Genomic DNA, 17,119 nt, shown 5'->3' with positions numbered 1-17,119 from the left:
TACTGCTGCATCTTCAGCTAAAGAACTACAGCTGTAAACACCTGTTTGATGGTGTGAAGTGAGATTTGAACATTCTCTTCTAGTGGCCTTGATCTGGCGTCCTAAACACGAGAAATTCTTCCTTGTCATTATAAACCACAGAGCACCTAACTCATTCTTGCTGTTAGAAATGTGCAACATTATCTTGCTCCCAGGTGTTAGTGACCCCTTCCTGCTTTCTCATAATCCAGTGCAATAACAGTGCTAAAATTATTTTTACTAATTTAAATATTTAAGTTGTTTTCCCTTGACACCTTTCCATAGAATCCATGTCTTTCTAAATCATGGTTTTGACCTACTCCTTTGCTGTGGCCAAGTAAATAAATAAATAGATAAATGGAAGTGGCAGGGAGGTAGGCGTGGAGGTGATACCCTGCAAGGTTTTCAATCCTTCACCTGTTCCTGCACAGAAGTTTATTGTTGTCACATTTGTAATTTTGGGAGAGACCAGAGAAGGTTCTCAAACAGAACAAATCAAAGCACAAGTGACTGTGTTTAACAGTTAAGTCTTTGCATGTAAGTGGTGACTCAGGAAATTTGGCAACAAGAATCCAGCAGGCAGGGTATCTAGCAAGAGAAGCAATCAGAAAAAACCCCACCATTTCATAATCAGTTAAAATTTCTGCTCTGGATCTAATCTTGGTCTGTTCCCCAGGATATGCCTGAAACTGCTTGATTTGCCTCAAGATTTAAGTTGTAGACTGCTGCTAAAGTCATTTAATCTGACTGAACTTTCAGATTTGTAGTAGCTAATACTGCATCTCTGTGTTTTTCTTTAAATTCCCACTGACATTTCCTTGCCAAGTGGTTAACAGGAAATAAATCTTGGCTTTCAACTATTCCTCAGTCTCAGAGACAAATTTAATTCTCAGACTCCTGGGACTTCTTTCAGTCAAAGGGATTTCCAGAGAAGTCTTTACATGAGTGGTTACATTCCCTTATCTGCAGTATGATATTGGGAAACCTGTTTCCTTTTCCTATGACATAAGAGTTATGGGTTGGGTTTGTTGGATTTTTTTCAGTGGTTGGAGTTAGCTGCAATCTCGTAACATCAAGAGCTAAAGAGAATATGTGAAAGTCTCAATCACAGTTTTACAAAGATACTACTCCTACCTCAAGAAGTCTCTTCACCATAAATGGATGGGGGATCAGAGAGGACGTGTTCCAGGAAAGCATAACAGTTCCCTCACCGTTACCAGTAGGGCACACTGGGTTTCATGGATTCAGTACAGGGATTTTATTCCAGTCAAAGGAGATCTATACAGTTCTTTGAAGCACATCCCACTGTTTTTTTCAGGTCTTTGTACTGAATACCAAAAATTTTTCAGAGTAGTTCTATGGAAGATTTCTTTTAGCACAGATAAACCAATACCTGTTACTTTGCTCTGATCCAGGAAACAACAGGCTGACTTAACTAAAGATTTCCTTAAGTATTTAGTCCAAGGCAGATATCTGGTATGGAAAGGTTTACCTAAAGTGGCCAGGTTTACAAGCAACTAAGAAATTGATATTTTATACTGAGATGTCCCAAGCAGCTGGATGTTACATTACTAGCTGTGCTTTTAATGACTAGCTGTGAAAAAAAGCTAAAAAATAAGTAGTGACACCCAAAAATTCAACAGGCCAATTCCATAGAAGACAAATATTTTATTTACCAAAGGAGTTATGATATCAAAGTAAGAAACTGCAAAAGACTTACAAACAACTATAAAAATACTTCTATTTATCCAAAATTAAATATGAACACTTCATTAGTTAAATGCCAATATATTATTCTCTGAACATATTCACACATTTTAAGTCATTTTCGTCTAACATGTTAAACACGTTACATAAAATTGCATATAAGAAATCACAATCCGAAGGTAAGGAGTTCTAGCTCCTCCTGCAGCTGACTCTAGGATAACCAAATACATAAGGCTCGTGCTGTTTCCCAGCAGCTGAACAAACTTATGTTCAGGCATCTGCTTTTTTCACCTACCACCAGTCTTGCTGTCTTGCCTTTACTTCAGCCAGTAGAAGTATGCTACATCTCTCAAAACTCAGTACCCTCTCTAAGTTTTGCAAAAGCTAACCTTTTTACCTGTTTTTGCAAACTTAAATCAGTTTGCAGACCCATTAGATACCCACACTGATAACATCATTGCATCAGCAGAACAGACCCAAGATCAGCTGCTTGTTTGGTAAATTGCTCCTTCTGGTCCTTAATGCGTTTTATATAAAGAAACCAGCTACTTTTCCATACTGTTTTCTTCACCTGCTGCTTCTAAGATGGTTTTTAGAAATTGCAGTAGATACGTAAGTAGATTGCTTTCTTATGATGGTGTTACAAAGTTACTCGAAAGATCGGAAAATTCAAAGTAGTTTCCAGGGCACGAAGGTGGGACACAGCCTTCTGCAGAGTTCTTTATTTAAAATGCTGGTCTTTTATTTTCACTTCCTGGAATTCAGCAGCTTGTTTTAGCCGTTTCTGTTTATTCCATCTCCAGGAACAAGGTACAGTAGCTTTTCATCAGAATTCTGCCATAAAGTGTTCATATAAGCAAGCAGAGTTACTTGAAGAATGCATATAACATGCAAAGACACCAAGTAATGCCACTTCGAGAGAGCAGGATTCACCTGAAATCACCTGGAAATTATTTTTTCAAATTTATTCCAGCAGGATCGAAGGCTATATATATTTTCTTTCAGTTCACAGAGTTCGTGGTTACATTTCTTTTTGGACTGTTGGTTTGTATCTGTAACTTCTTGATTATGTGTATTCACCTGCGCGCAAACCTGAAAAAGATCGGTTTGTATTGTTAATTGCGAAGCGCTTACTCTTTTCCTATAGACATCTTTTGAAACAAACTGATTCCATTACTTCTCAATAAATAATGGAGGTGCCTTGGGTGGTAAGTAGGCCAGACAGCTGGGCTACTCCCGAAACGTGCACGGCCTGCACCCCTCGGACGTTCTCGCTCTGAGCACAGCCCTGCTGCCACCCCTGCCCGCCGGCCTGGCAGGAGGCAGCCTTAGCACGCAGCAAACATGGACAGCCGAAACCGGTGTGTGCAACTGAGAACATGGATGTCCTCTGCCAGTGGTTTAAAATTTAACCTCCATTATTTGAGGGACTGGAAAAAAACGAAGTCAATTAAATTGTGAGCCCCGCTTAGGAAGGTATGGCTGCGTGTGTGGTACCTTGAGACTGGTGGAACAAGACAGACCTGTTCCCAGGGGTTGGTGCTGTGGCCTGGTGGTGCTCAGGATCTCATCCAGAGACAAGAGTACTGTGGTTCTTGTCCCTGTTCAATGGACTTTTGTGATTTTTACCAAATTACTTTAATTGGTCTTTAAATAAAACCTGGCAACCACAAGGTTAGGCGGGAATTTCAAGGGGGACACTCTTTGACTTGCATGACCTAGCTGGGGCACCTCTTACGGTAAGGCAAACGTCGGGTTCACCACAGGTAGATGAGCAAAATATAGACACCAGCATGGCTTTGAAAATCTGGTCCTAGATTATAAGAATTTCTCCATTTCAAGGAGAAAAAGAATGAAGCAAATGCAATTTCAATCCAACTATTTAAGCCAATCACAAAGAATTATATGGTGCCTATGGGGAGGCTTTTTGACATTTTTGTGTTCAGTAGGTAACTGTGAGCCACACTTGACAGAAAACTCTTCCTTTGCTAGGGTGGGCTGTAAATCATTGTGATAGATTTGAGTGACACATCAAAGAGCAGATTCTGCCAATGACTAAAAATCCAAATATTTTCGTATCTAAATGTTCTTGTTGAGTTCGAGATATTGTGATTAAAGTAAAGATCCAAGGGATTATGGAGAGAAACTCCCACTAATTGTTGAAACAAACCAAATTAAACATTAACCTTACAGTAGAATCCCAATGAGAAGTAATAACTATGATTCTATACACTAGAAAAGTTCTTTGCACAAGTGTGGTCCTTGTCTTTTACTGGAGAATTAACTCTGATGTTTCAGTACTGAACCAAAACGTGTATCTTCACTATAGATTTCCACATCACTGTCTTAGTCTTTGCACTGGGCTTAAAGTCTATTACAAGACATACGCTATATAGAACAAAATTCGTCATGAGTACAACATGTGCATGATAGTTTTACCTTCGAGAGGTAGATACGATAGTCTGTGTGGAAGAGCTCTAAGGAGTAAGTCACACACTTCCAATAAACTGTAGACCATCGCTACCACTCACCTTTTCTTTTTTATGTCTTTCACATTTGCACTGCAGAACCTGTAATGTCCCACATGAGACTAATGCTGCTTTCCATCTGAAGTCTTTGCTGATTTTTTGCTTATGAAAGAATCTGAGCATGTTGCATGCCATACTCTGTAGTGATTCTATTTCCTGTAAAGAGAGCAAGAAAAACACATCCTCAAAAGTCTGCGAGCCATTAATTCTTTATAATGTTGTTTTGTCTTTTTAAAAAAAGCTCCATCAGTTACCATTAGTTTCTTTAGCTTTCATAGTGCCAGTCTTTTCCAAAAGAATACATGACTAATCTGACCTACCTACCTGCCATCTCTTCAAAATATTTAAAGGATCGATTTGTAGTAGTAATAATAATAGCATAAGGATGTTAGGCAGAAATCATAGCCGTAATGAAATCAGCTGATGCACTTAGGAAAACAATTAATGATTTCTGGAGCCAGTCCTTTTATCAAGTCATGATAAAATCTGCAGCAACAGCTAACAATTGTGTTTTCTGTCTGTACTGCTTTCAGCTGGAATAAAGTTACTTTTCTTCCTAGTAGCTGGTACAGTGCTGTGTTTTGGGTTTAGGACAGAATAACGTTGATAACACACTGATGTTGATAACACACTGATGTTTTAGTTGTTGCTGAGCAGCGCTTACACTAAGTCAGGGACTTCTCAGCTTCTCACAGTGCCCTGCCAGCGGCGGCTGGGGGTGCACGAGAAGCTGGGAGGGGACACGGCCAGGACAGCTGACCCAAACGAGCCAAAGGGATGTTCCATACCACAGGACGTCAGTGCCCAGTATATTAACTGGGAGGTGTTGGCCAGGGGGCACGGCGGCTCAGGGATTGGCTGGGCATCGGTCAGCAGGTGGTGAGCAGTTGTATTGTGCATCACTTGTTCTGTATATTCTCATTATTATTCCTATTATTATTTTCCCTTTCTCTTCTGTCCTAGTAAACTGTCTTTATCTCAACTCATGAGTTTCACTTTTTTTTTTTTTTTTTCCCAATTCTCTCCCCATCCCACTGCGGGGAAAGCGAATGAGCACACAGCTGTGTGGTGCTTAGTTGCTGGCTGGGGATAAACCATGACACTGTCATTTGACATCTGCCCAAACTATTACTTTTAAAGCTTTGACATCTGAAGTGAAAAGCTTAGCTAATATGTTTTTCTGTAGAAAAAAGAAAACAGATCTTGGGAAATTTTTATGTTTATTTCCACTGGCAAGATAAAATAAGTTTTCTGTACTATTTTGGATTAAAAATATAAAAGAATCTCTATAGCAAATATATATATATATATATATATATATATTTATTGGATATAGAATTGCTTCATATTTTAATTTTAAAAATATCAATTTACTTGACAAATTGTGTGATACCCAATTCAAAAAAGGAACAACCCCAAATATCATTATTTGATTGTTAAAAGGTAATATTACTCTCTATCACAATATGTTATTCAGGAACTGGATTGTACAAAGAACCCATCTGAGTTTGTATTGTCTAAAATAAATTCTGAGAAGTTAAATTTTACCTGAGTATCATTGCAGAAAAACACTTTGCTATTTTCATGTTTTTTATTCTTGCAGCACCTGTCACGATACTCTGCAGACTTATTTACCTGTAAAATATCATATATGTTTAAACATGGAAGTACATTTAATCAGGTGAGCCAAATTTCTCACAAACAGCTGGTGATGTCAACACTAAATTGTTCTGTAGCATCTCCTCAGCCATAGCAGGGTCAGTGTAGAACCCTGAGCTTTTCCTTGGCAAGCAGGCAAAGAAAACCCCAGTCCACCTACAATTTCTAAAGTTATTCACAGAATCACATAGAGTCACAGAATGGACAAGGTCAGAAGGGACCTCTGGAGGTCATCTGGTCCCACCCCCCCTGCTCAAGCAGGGCCACCTGGAGCCAGTTGCCCAGGACCATGCCCAGATGGCTTTTGAGTGTCTCCAACAGTCTCTCTGGGCAACCTGTGCCAGTGCTCGGTCTCCCTCACAGTGAAAAAGTGCTTTTAGTGTGTGCCCGTTGCCCCAAGTCCTATCCCTGGGCACCACTGAGAAGAGCCTGGGCCTGTGGACTCTCCCCTCAGGTATTTATACACATTGATAAGATCCCCCTGAGCCTTCTCCTAGCAGAACAGTCCCAGCTCTCTCAGCCTTTTCTCATGGGAGAGATGCTTCAGTCCCTTCATCATCTTCACGGCCCTTTGCTGGACTCTCTCCAGTAGCTCCATATTTCTCTCGTACTGGGGAGCCCAGAAATGGACACATATCTATTAATTTTAAACCTTTGTATTCTAAACAAACTACTTGGTTCTTTGGCATTTTAAAACATTCAGAAATATTTAAATCTTCCACAGACATCAAATACAATGTCTGTCAATGTTTGTCTTGGTAAATACATGCCCCAGGCATCTAAAAAGATTGTAGCACTCACTTTGCATATGCACTAAGAAAAGATGGACTAAGCAATACCACTTGCTCCCTTTGCGTGACCATAATCTTTTATCAATGGTTTATTCTCTGGGGTTTTTTTTAATTCTACTTTCATGCTTTTCATCAAGATGGCAACTGAACCCAACTCAACAAAACTCCTTCACTTTCTTCTTCGGCCTGTATCCAGATAACCTAATACAACCAGAAGGGGTTTTAAAAAGAATGCTCATGACATTTAGTGTTAGATCTGCTCACTTAGGCATGCATCTGAACACATTAGACAACTAAATTCTTAAAGATTTTCTGCAAATTTTTGTATAGCGTTGCCTCTATTTCACCCTGAACTGAAGTTCACCCAAGATGAATAGAACTTCATCGAGGAAGTGTTTTTTAAACCAAGAGTTTAGGGAGTCAAATATTCACTGACAAAAAAACCTCACAAACATAAACATTTGGAAGGTAATGCACATCACTGCTTGTACCACAACAGAATGAATTTTTGCTGCAGTTGCACAGCACCAAGTTTTTAAAATAAATAAACAGATAATCAACTTAAACCCTATATATCTGTGGCTTCATTTGCTAACTGCTAAGGGATTTACCCTTTCTCACCGACTTCCTCAGACCATCTTTAGTGTGACGTACAGTAACCATTTCTGAAGGCAGTTTATTGGCTGTGACTAAAGCAACGTATGGGAAATCCTGACGTCAGAAAAGGCATTAGTGAAAACCAAATTAACTTATGGAGGTCTAGTATATAACTCACTAGTCTTCTCCATTACTGCCCCCAAATATCAGGCTGAGGGACGGAAAGTCATTGACTTTGGCTCTGCAATTGCAGGAAAGTGTCTAGTGGGCAGTTGCTCTCACCCAAAAAGCACTGTCCATAAGATTTGCTGTTAGGTTATAGTGGTAAAGCTACACTGATTTTACATAGAAGACAAATTAATCTCTCCTAAACTGGGAAAAATAAAGACAGGAAAGTGAAGAAACTTGCACGGTAGTTACCTGTGAATGCCTGTTCTAGGAAATAGAAGCTTCAAAGTTCAGTACATTCCCATTATCTTTCACAAACAGTAATTCATTAAGGTTTTATTTATTTTTTTTTTATTTGGATAACAATTTTAGTTCTCATACAGTCTCCTAAAAAATTCTATCTCCTAAAAAACCCCTGTATAATATTTATTACAATAAAGAAGATAAAGACTTTCAAAATGTATCTGGAAGAATGGCATTGCTCCATTCAAATCCCTGATGTCACCCTGAGGCACCAAGTGCATCAAACTCCATCCTGCTACTAGGCAGTGGCAAGGCACTGCCACCTCCAGCCCAGGAACCCCCCTCCCCAGCCTCCCTGGCCCTGCAGCTCCAGCACAGCTGTGATGTGCCTCATGGGCCTCCACCACAGGAAGGCAGTGGGATCTGCGTCCCAGACGCTGCTATTCCTGTCCTACTGTTTTCTCTTACAGGTCAGCTATCTTGTAACTGCTCACCGAGAGGGTTTACTGTTGTTCTCTAGGAAGCACTGGTCTTTGTCAGAAACAAGACGACAGACTAAAGGGGCTACTTATGTCTTCTAATATGGCAATGAATATTTCCCCCAACTTCGGTGCCTTGTCCAGGATAAGGTCATTTATCTATGGAGAACTACCCTTCTCTCTTCGTAATTTGAACAAACACAACATGATCAGAATGTTTTTGAAGATCAAATGGTCATTCCCTGAACCTAAAGGTATTTTGTTTCCAGATGAGGGCTGATATGTCTTGGTAGAAAAAGGTTGGAAATCACCGGCATAATGCTCTGAAGAAGGATGGTAGATCCTAAGTGTGAAGAAATATAATGGCTCCTGTTTTCAGCTTTGGAAAAGCACTGTATATCACTTGTATGTCATGCAAATAGATCTTAAGACTGCAACAGAATGGTGAGTTCTCATTTAGTGACAAGCTGTCAGAAAAAATCCCATTTTCGTAGAAATGCCTCTGCGAATCCAACTATGGAAAGTACTTTCTCTCATGAAAGTGTTCTTGACAGACTAATTTAATTGTTAATAATTCAATATAAAGAGTTGGAAGGTAGGTTTTGGGCATGGATAAGTAAAATGTTATGATACTGTTTTGCAAAGCTGTAATAAATCTGGCTGATAAAGCCATAATGAAGGACATTCACAACTGAGAAAGTTGAGTTTTTCTCTGCTGCTATCTAGAAAAGTTGATTGTTGGCTAAACAAGATGTATTAATAAGTAAAATACAAAGAAACTTTTACTGTTGTATGAATTTTGTTCCTCTGTGCATTTGTATTCAATGGTCAACATCAGTCAGTAAGTCTACAATTAGTAGAACAAATATATACAAAGATATAAACAGAAGTAGTCATGAAATTACTTCAGAAAAGAGTACTTCTTATAGTAATATCTTACACCATTTAGGGCCAAATGGTACATGTGTCTAACTACATGGTGCACAGGCACAAATAAATGTACCACTGTATTTGTACATGCAAATAGGCAGCATCTACAGATTTCAGAGATTTTAAAGAGACTGAGTTGTCGCACCCTCTCAAATAAAGCCACCATTCCAGGATAATGTGTGATTTTAAATTGGTCTTTTATCATATTTTAACATTAGAGCTTTAAAAATTATTATTATTTGCTGTAATCTAAAAATAATCAACAGTTTTTGAAAGCCCAAGAGTTATTACCTACCAGCTCACTGATGTCATGGCTTAGTATATTCTCATACTTCACACGGATTTCGGTTGTTTTATTTCCCATTGCACAACTAGATGAATTCACTGGAGACAGAACAAGGAGCAGTGGCAGAACCCGGAAGGTAGATCTAAAAAAGGCTGGATTACAACAAGAGCAGTTAAATACAGATTAAATGCCATAGAGTGTATGCTGTATTAGCAAATAAATTATGCAATCTGTTAAAATAGTTTAAAAGGGATCTTTGAACAACCAAATGACATGTACCTTGAGGGGAGGATTCAGCTCCGGATTAAGACACTCTTTGGGTGTCTAAACTCCCTTATAGTCAAGGATTATTCAAACAGCGGGTTTAAGAGCCTCCAGCTATTGAGCTGACTAGCCACTTTGTGTCTACTTGGGCTGAATTCATCTCTAGGTTTCAATACAAGCTTTGACAAGGTCTCTCCATTGACCACAGTTGGACCATAACCACCTAGTACATATGTAGACAAATGTCTTAGTCAAATAGGTGTAAACATTCAAGTGTCTTAATCTGCAGCCGAATCTCATCCTAATTGTAGAATTCATCATATGAAAAATGGGTAAATGCCCACAAACACAGCTTTACATCAAAAGTGTGTTTAAACACATTTTCAGGCTGACCAAATGTACAAATCCATACTAGTGGCCACCACGTGAGATGAGCCAGCAACACACCCTTCTCTGCAAGTATTTTGCAATCTTTTGGAGCAAATCTCACTGCCCCACACTTTGTTTCTCCCTTCGGTAGACCGTCTTGCTTTGCTGAGACCCCTGGTCATCTGTCCTTGAATGACATCCAGGAAAATATGAGTTCTGTGAGGATGGGCAGAGAGAAAAGACCAAAATACCCAAAGAGCCTGGAGGGACTGATAGGGTAACTGGAGACTGCATGTGACTGGCCTCATGCTGGGAATGAAGGAGACTGGGTACAGGATAACTGGATTAGGAAACTCATAATTGGACTCTGGCCTACAGCTAGACTGGCTAGGATGATGCTGAAATGGAAGATTTGGGAAAAGAAAATAAAAGAAAACAAAACAAAACCAAAATCCAAAACAAAAACAAAAAAAAAAAAAAAAAAACAAAAAAACAAACCCAAAACTGAGCTAGAAATTTAGGTTGGAGGATTAGCAAAGATCACAGCAGGTTCCCGGACTAGTGTGAGCTGTTTCCACCCATCTGTGCTACTCAGTAAGAACAACAGCTGCACACAGAGTAGCTGTGGGGTTGCTGCCAGGGGAGGCAGAAGGGATGCCCTGACCCTCGCTGCTACTTTCCTTCTCTCCGGCGAGGGTGGGAGCTCTGGGTACAGCCAGTCCAGCACTCAGAGGTGGGTGCCTCTGCGCTTGGGCGTCACTAGTAAATCCCAGCCTCAGACAGAAATCTTGAATAACTAAGAAGGAAGCAACGAAACTTGACCAGAATCCTTACTGACCTACCTGATCTCTGTGATGCAAGAACCACAGTCACACCACATGTTCCTTCGCCATTGGGAGAAACGCAGCCCCGCAGAGCCCGTCCCAGCCACCCCCCACACACACCGCTGCTTCGAAGCAGAATTCATCCCACTCTTCCTGACTACCAAAGCCTTTTTTTCTGATAGGTTACTGGTGAACATGCTGTGATGTATACCTCTGTCCTAGAAACAGCACTGGCAAATTTCTACCTGTACAAGCTGAATTCCAAAATTCTTCCTGTGGCAAGCTGCCTGCCAAATTTTAATAGGAAATTTGATGGCCCGAAAACCAAGTTTTCCAACCTTTTCAGTTACTGATCAACTGAGGTCTATCAATATCTCCAAAAATCTATCCTGAAGAGCTAAATGGATCCTAAATGGATCCTACATGTAGTAAATACAAAGACTAGGTAAGGCGGACCTATTCTAATCTTCAAGCTCCCAGTGGACATCTGACTTCCACACGGCTTTACCTTTGTAAATCTCTACAGTAACTGTATCTGTGCCAAGGGAATTGTCAGTTTATAGGACTGAGATTTAATATTTTAGAAGAAGTTTACAAAAAATGCAAGAACTCAATTACAGGACAACATTTTTCCAATAAACTATTGCACCTCTTGACTCCAGAGAAAAAAAAAAAAAAAAAGGATTGCAGTGCTTGTTTTAATGTAAGTGATACAAGCAACTTGGATATGCTGCTTCAAAAGACACAACTAACAATTTTCTAAATTAAAATCGATCTAACAGACTCCATCACTTACAACTTTGTTTGTCCAGCAACAAGTGGAGATAAGATAGGTGAAAACTGCAAAGTTGCTTCTTTGATTTTTACCCTATCTGAATTGCACGGCTTGTGAACCTTTTTTATATGAGGAAATTACAGAATCAATGCAGATAATTCTGAAAGAGATGTTGCACACCCATGAAATCCCTTGACCCATCGCAGTATCATGATGAAACCTGTTCAAATGTTCCTAAATGAATCCTCTGGAACCCATTAGACGAGTGTCATAAATATTTCCAAGAGCTTTAGTCTGAGAAGTGGAAGGATTTTTCTTAAAGTTAGGTAACTTCCACAGAAGTGGAATGGATAGCGTACCATACAACCAGCCCTTCAAAAGCAAGGGAGTGTGTATTACTGGTAATACCCCATCCTTTCAGTAAACTCCCCCAAAACGCGTAAGTCGTATCTGGAAAGTCCCAAAAAATTCTCCCACAAAAGCTGGGAAGAGTTAGTATTCCAGTATTTCCAAATGTAAAAAAGCCCCTCTTGTTTGCTTGGTTTTTTGTTTTTTTTTTTTTTTTTTTTTTTTTGGGGGGGGGGGGAGGTTTGTTGGCTTAGTTTAATTTTTTTTTTTTTTTTTTTTTAATTAGAAACCCCCTCCTCTGCATGATGCCTGGAAGCGGCCCTTGCACTTGAGGGGCGCTGCGGGCCGGTCCCCACGGGCTCCCTGCAGCAACAACGCGCCCGCGGGACCACCCCCCCCCCCAAAACGCACCCGCACCTCCCCGGGCGGCACCCCCCGCTCCCCCAACCCCTCCGCCCCGGCCGCCCGGCCCCGCTCCGCAGCCCGCAACCCCGGAGGGGAAGCGGGAAACTTGCGATTTTTTTTTTTTTTTTTTTTTTTTTTTTGATCCCTCTGCACGGCTGAGCCGTTGCAAAGGTGCGGACGGGCGCGCCGCGGCTCCGCGGGTCTCTCCCGCCCCCCGCGGAACCGGGGCTCGGCCGGCCCGGGGCCCCGGCGGCTTTCCGGGAGCGCCCCGCGGAGGGGAGCAATGCTTCCCCGCAGGTTTTTCCCCCCGCACCCTCACCGTCCCGCTTGGCCTCTGCCAGCCGCGGGCCCCGCTTCCCGGCAGCGGGTGGGATGGGAACCGCGCGCTTTTACTTTCATTCTAAGGGGGAAAAAAAAAAAAAAAAATAGAAAGCAAAACTGGGAATTTCCCCCGCCGTCACCGCGGGTTTAAAAGGGCACCGGGCGGCACCGCGCTGCCACTGCAGGCGAGGCGGCGGGACCGGGAGCGCGGAGCCAGCGCGGCCGGGAGCGCGGAGCGGCGCGGAGCGGCGCGGCGGAGCCCAGCCCGGCCCGGCCCGGGAGCAGGTGAAGCGGGGCGCCCCGCGCGGCTTCGCGGTGCGGTGCGGTGCGGTGCGGTGCGGTGCGGTGCGGTGCGCGCTCCTTCCTTACCATGGAACATGGTCCGCGGGGAGGGTGGCGGGGAGCTGCGCCGGCGGCTCCGCGGTCATGGTGGCGGCGCCGTCCCGCCCATGGTGCTGCAACCCGCGGAGCGCCGCGCAGGGTTGGAGGAGGAGGGGAGGGGGGGGGGGGGGGGGGGGCTCGGGCGAGAGAGAATCCGCGGAGGTCCGCGCAGGGCTCAGCAGCCCCCCGCCGCCCGCCTGCCGCGCAGGGGGGGCGCGGAGCTGTCAGAGGCGGCTGCGGGGCGGCCGGGCTCGGCTTTTCCCATGGGGCTTCCGCCGGCGGCAGGTACTTTCACTTTCCGCTCCGCAGCCGCGGTTGTGTCCCCCCCCCCCCCGCCCGGTTTTCACGCACCCCCGCCCCCCCCCCCCTCACCTCGCCGCCGCCGCCCCTCGGTGTTCCGCGGCCTCAGCGCGGCGGGGCGGGCGCGGCCGGCGGGCCGGCTGCCCGGGGAGGGGGCATCCCCGCTCCGCCGCGGGGCGCGGGTGGGCAGCGTCCCGGGGCGGCCCCGCAGGAGCGCGGCAGCGGCGGGAACCGGCGGGTTCCCCACGGGCGGCCCGGAGCGGCTGTGGCGGGGCCGTGCCGTGCCGGCGGGGGTTACATAGAGCCCCGGCTACACGCCCAGTGCCGTGTGCGCGGCCAGGGAGGGAAGGATGGACCTTGGCAGTGAGCGTGGAAAGAGCCGCTCATCCGCGGGGAGGAAATCCTTAAAAAGAAAAAAAAAAAAAAACAAAAAAAAACCACAACCAACCAAACCCCAGCCGCGTCGTTCTGGAGTCGCTTAATTTGAGGAGAGAGGCTTGGTTCGTGAGCGGCCCCGCAGTGCCCTATCGCTCGCTCGGGTGTCCCTGGGTGGGTCGTGGGGGGGCGGGACTGCCGAGAGGGCTCCGTCTCCCGTCGAGGGTTACCCCGGGCTGCTGGCATCAGGTCAAAAGCGCAAGGTGGATGGTTTTCTCCACGCTTCGCTATCCATCCCGCCCCCCACCTCCAAAAAAAACCAAACCAAAACAAAACAAAACAAAAACAAACAAAAAACAAACAAAAAAACCCACAAAACAAAACAAAACAAACAAACAAAAAAAAAAACAACAACAAAAAAACCCCGCATCTTGCGAAATCTGAGACGATCAAGAAAAGAAAGTGAATGAAGGTGGTTTAGCGTACAGAGCTCAGAGCTGTAGCCAGATGTGGTTTTCTAGGCAAATTCAGAACACAAAAATTGATGCTTTGGTGCAGATGAAAAGGCTTGGAATAAAATAGGGTGTGAAATGTCTTTGTAGCATCCCCTTCACATCTCCCACCCAGCATACTTTTTGAGTTTTGAGTTCTGCATCACTTTTCCTGTTCTGCACGGGCACAGAGAACTGATTCCGTAGCCCCTCTCCCTTCTCATAAGGGGAGTTAGATACGGGGGTGCAAATGTCAAGGAGCAAATATGGAGTTGGTTAAGGTGTAGACTGCTCGGGATCGTTTCCTCCCTTTCTCTCATAGCGGAATGGTGCCACTTCACATACAAGGTGGTACTTGACCCTCTTTACTTCTCTCTGGACTACACCCTGCTTTAGATTGGGTGTACATTTCTCACAAGTTTTTCTTTGGGAAAAAATTAGTTCATCCTTCTTCAGAAGTATTGTGGCAAGGTTCAAGAGTGAGGGTGTTTTCCACGCTTTCAGCTTTGAGCTGGTTGACTTCAGTAATAATTTCATGTCACTACCGTACTGTTTGGATGAGGGATAGTGACTGATATCAACACAGCTCCATACAAAGAGCAAGGACCAGTCCTTGCTTGTTCCCTTGATGTGTGCCAGGCTGGATGTGATGGATGGCTCAAATCTTCCATTTGGACAAGGATTTTGCCTCACTAATAGCTACATGATCTGGTTCTTAGATGTGTCTTAGGTTCTCACTCTTTTTTTTTTTTTTTTTTTTTTTTTTTCATTTATTGTCTTCTTTTCCCTCTTCTGCCAAATACTGTCTAAAAGCATCCCTCCATGCACATTTGAATTTGCTGGTGTGTGCAGGTCAGAGAATGCCACGGGATTCTTCCTTTGGGGGGAATAGTACCTGGTGTTATGCAAACAAATTTATGAATGGCTGTTTCTAGGGTCCGGCACTTAGAGGCTACACTTTCAAAACCCAAAGCTTTTGAAAAAGCTGCACTGTAAAGCTCCAGTCATGCAAACCCATACCCACAAGATCAATCTTCCTTCTAAGCAAGTACTTCTTCAAATTTCTTACAAGAGCACATGTGTGCTCACAAAATGAGGTATTTTATGCAGATGCTAGTAAATTGTCAGGGTGTAAATATAAAGGAAGACTTTGCTTTGATTATGTTACTTTTCTGGATGAAACGTCAGGAAGATTAATAATTGCATCAACTTAAATTTTTAAAAATCAACATGATTGATGGAAGAAGTCAGCATAGTAGCTCTACATGTTAACGGGAACACGGCTCTGAAAGGTGATGCTGGAGTGTTAATAGGAGTTTTGCTCTTTTCTTCGGTAGTGGCAGGGTCTTGTCTGCTGGTTTTTAAGAAGATGAAGAGTCTGTCTGTTCGATGTATGTGGAACTTTTTCTTTAGTCAAAGTGACAAATAGATGGCGTGATCTATACTTTGTCCCTAATCACGTATTTAGAGCCAAATTAATTACTGTTATGTGTCCTAACTGGTCATACTGTGGCATACGCTTATGATATTGATGTTATTTTATGTATTTGTGTGTGAAAGCTGCTTAAATATTCAAGCTTTGATTTTAAATTTATGTGCTTTTCAAAATATTTTTAATTATTATATGTACTTTGTTTTCAAAGTACTTCTTTTAGTGATTTAGCAATGATTTTTTTCTGAAAAGATTACCTGCAGAAAGATCAAATGCAAGTCTTCAGAAGACTATGTTTAGCAGACGTAATTGCCTATTTCTTAAAGAAAGAACAGAAACCAACCAGCTGAAATATTAAAAGAAAGAATTGAAGACTGATTGTATGAATATCTTCCTAACAGCCCGTTTTAATCAAAAACTCATGAAAGGAGTCTTGAAGGTATAAAAGTTTATCCTACCCGAGACATACTTAGTCTAAACAACTGCAACCAGTTTGCCCATTTTGTGAAACGCAGTTGGTGCCGAGCTGTAGGAAGCGAGCTCTCTCTTGGGAATTGAATTAAGCTGCATCTTGACTGGGGCTGTGCGTAAAACCTTTGGGGAGAGTTTCGAAACTGAAATATTTCTGTAGAATTTCCCAGTCATTAGGTGTGCCACCTCTCTTTAATACCTTGACAATTTAAAGGGCTGTCTGTCTTAATAAGACAAATATTGGCTTTATTATGTAAATAATTTGTTTAAGTAAAATTCTAGATAATCCACTTCTGGAAAGACATAGTCTAATGCAGGGCATTAATGCAAATGTGTGTAGTTCTCTCTTTTATGATGCTTTCAAAAACAACTTTTAAAATTGCAAAAGAAGGTACTGCAAATTACATTGCTAACAACCTGAAAGGCACCAGTAACTTTATCTGTTCATGGATGAACATATTCCTTGATTCTGCTCAGTACATTTTCTGAGGATATTTTCTCTAAACAAGTTTAAATTTAAAGATCCAATTGTCTCCTGACCTGGTCAAATTTATCCTTAGACAAGCAGCTCTTTTGGCACTACATAATAACCTCCACCGGAATACCAGTATTCCTGGGTAGCTACATGATTGCAAAGCACATGACTTTTTGTTAAGATTCAGTTCTCAAAAGACTGAGTACTTCTGGGAATGCTGCTGTCTTTCTGCAGCTGTTGTTTGTCAACTTGAAAAGACCTTTAGCTCATGAATTTAGATTTGACTTTAGGCTGCTTGCAAACTTACAGTGCCATTAGTGAATAATTGTATTATTGGTTAAAATTAGTTGAAAACTAATTTTAAATTAAATTAAAACTAATTTAAAATTTTATTTTGGAGTAAAATGTCCATGCTGCAGTTGTCACAAACTGGTGCAACTCAGGCCACTGTTACTGATGTTCTTACTTTTAAGAATGAATGT

General features: G+C 42.5%; 1 protein-coding gene across 2 annotated transcripts; it reads right to left on the bottom strand.

The window, feature by feature from the left end:
• Positions 1-899: 899 nt before the first annotated feature.
• On the bottom strand, positions 900-15,849 carry IL7 (interleukin 7). 2 transcript variants are annotated; one of them, XM_033007976.2, is made up of 5 exons: positions 13,842-15,849; positions 9,416-9,558; positions 5,802-5,888; positions 4,257-4,409; positions 900-2,817 (listed from the first exon to the last, which is right to left on the bottom strand). In XM_033007976.2, the coding sequence occupies exons 2-5, from the start codon at positions 9,482-9,484 to the stop codon at positions 2,665-2,667; spliced, it is 462 nt and encodes a 153-aa protein (XP_032863867.1). In that variant the 5' UTR covers positions 9,485-9,558; positions 13,842-15,849; the 3' UTR covers positions 900-2,664. The 2 variants fall into 2 exon arrangements, with proteins under 2 accessions (XP_032863867.1, XP_042642236.1); XM_042786302.1 differs by lacking the exon at positions 13,842-15,849 and adding an exon at positions 13,082-13,392.
• Between the last annotated feature and the right edge of the window lie 1,270 nt (positions 15,850-17,119).

This window comes from Tyto alba, unplaced genomic scaffold (genome assembly GCF_018691265.1).
Source record: "Tyto alba isolate M040663 unplaced genomic scaffold, T.alba_DEE_v4.0 Super-Scaffold_9, whole genome shotgun sequence".
In the NCBI taxonomy this organism is placed as follows: domain Eukaryota; kingdom Metazoa; phylum Chordata; class Aves; order Strigiformes; family Tytonidae; genus Tyto; species Tyto alba.
The sequence above is the reverse complement of the archived record's forward strand: the minus strand, read 5'-3'. Positions and strand labels throughout refer to the sequence as shown.

Bases quoted from the DNA above. Each gene is read 5' to 3' on its own strand.
- IL7 (XM_042786302.1), bottom strand. The intron at 5,889-9,415 runs GTAGGTAATAAC...GATATTTTACAG, and splicing joins GCCATGACATCAGTGAGCTG to GTAAATAAGTCTGCAGAGTA. The intron at 4,410-5,801 runs GTAAAATTTAAC...CTCTCTTTACAG, and splicing joins TTTTCTGCAATGATACTCAG to GAAATAGAATCACTACAGAG.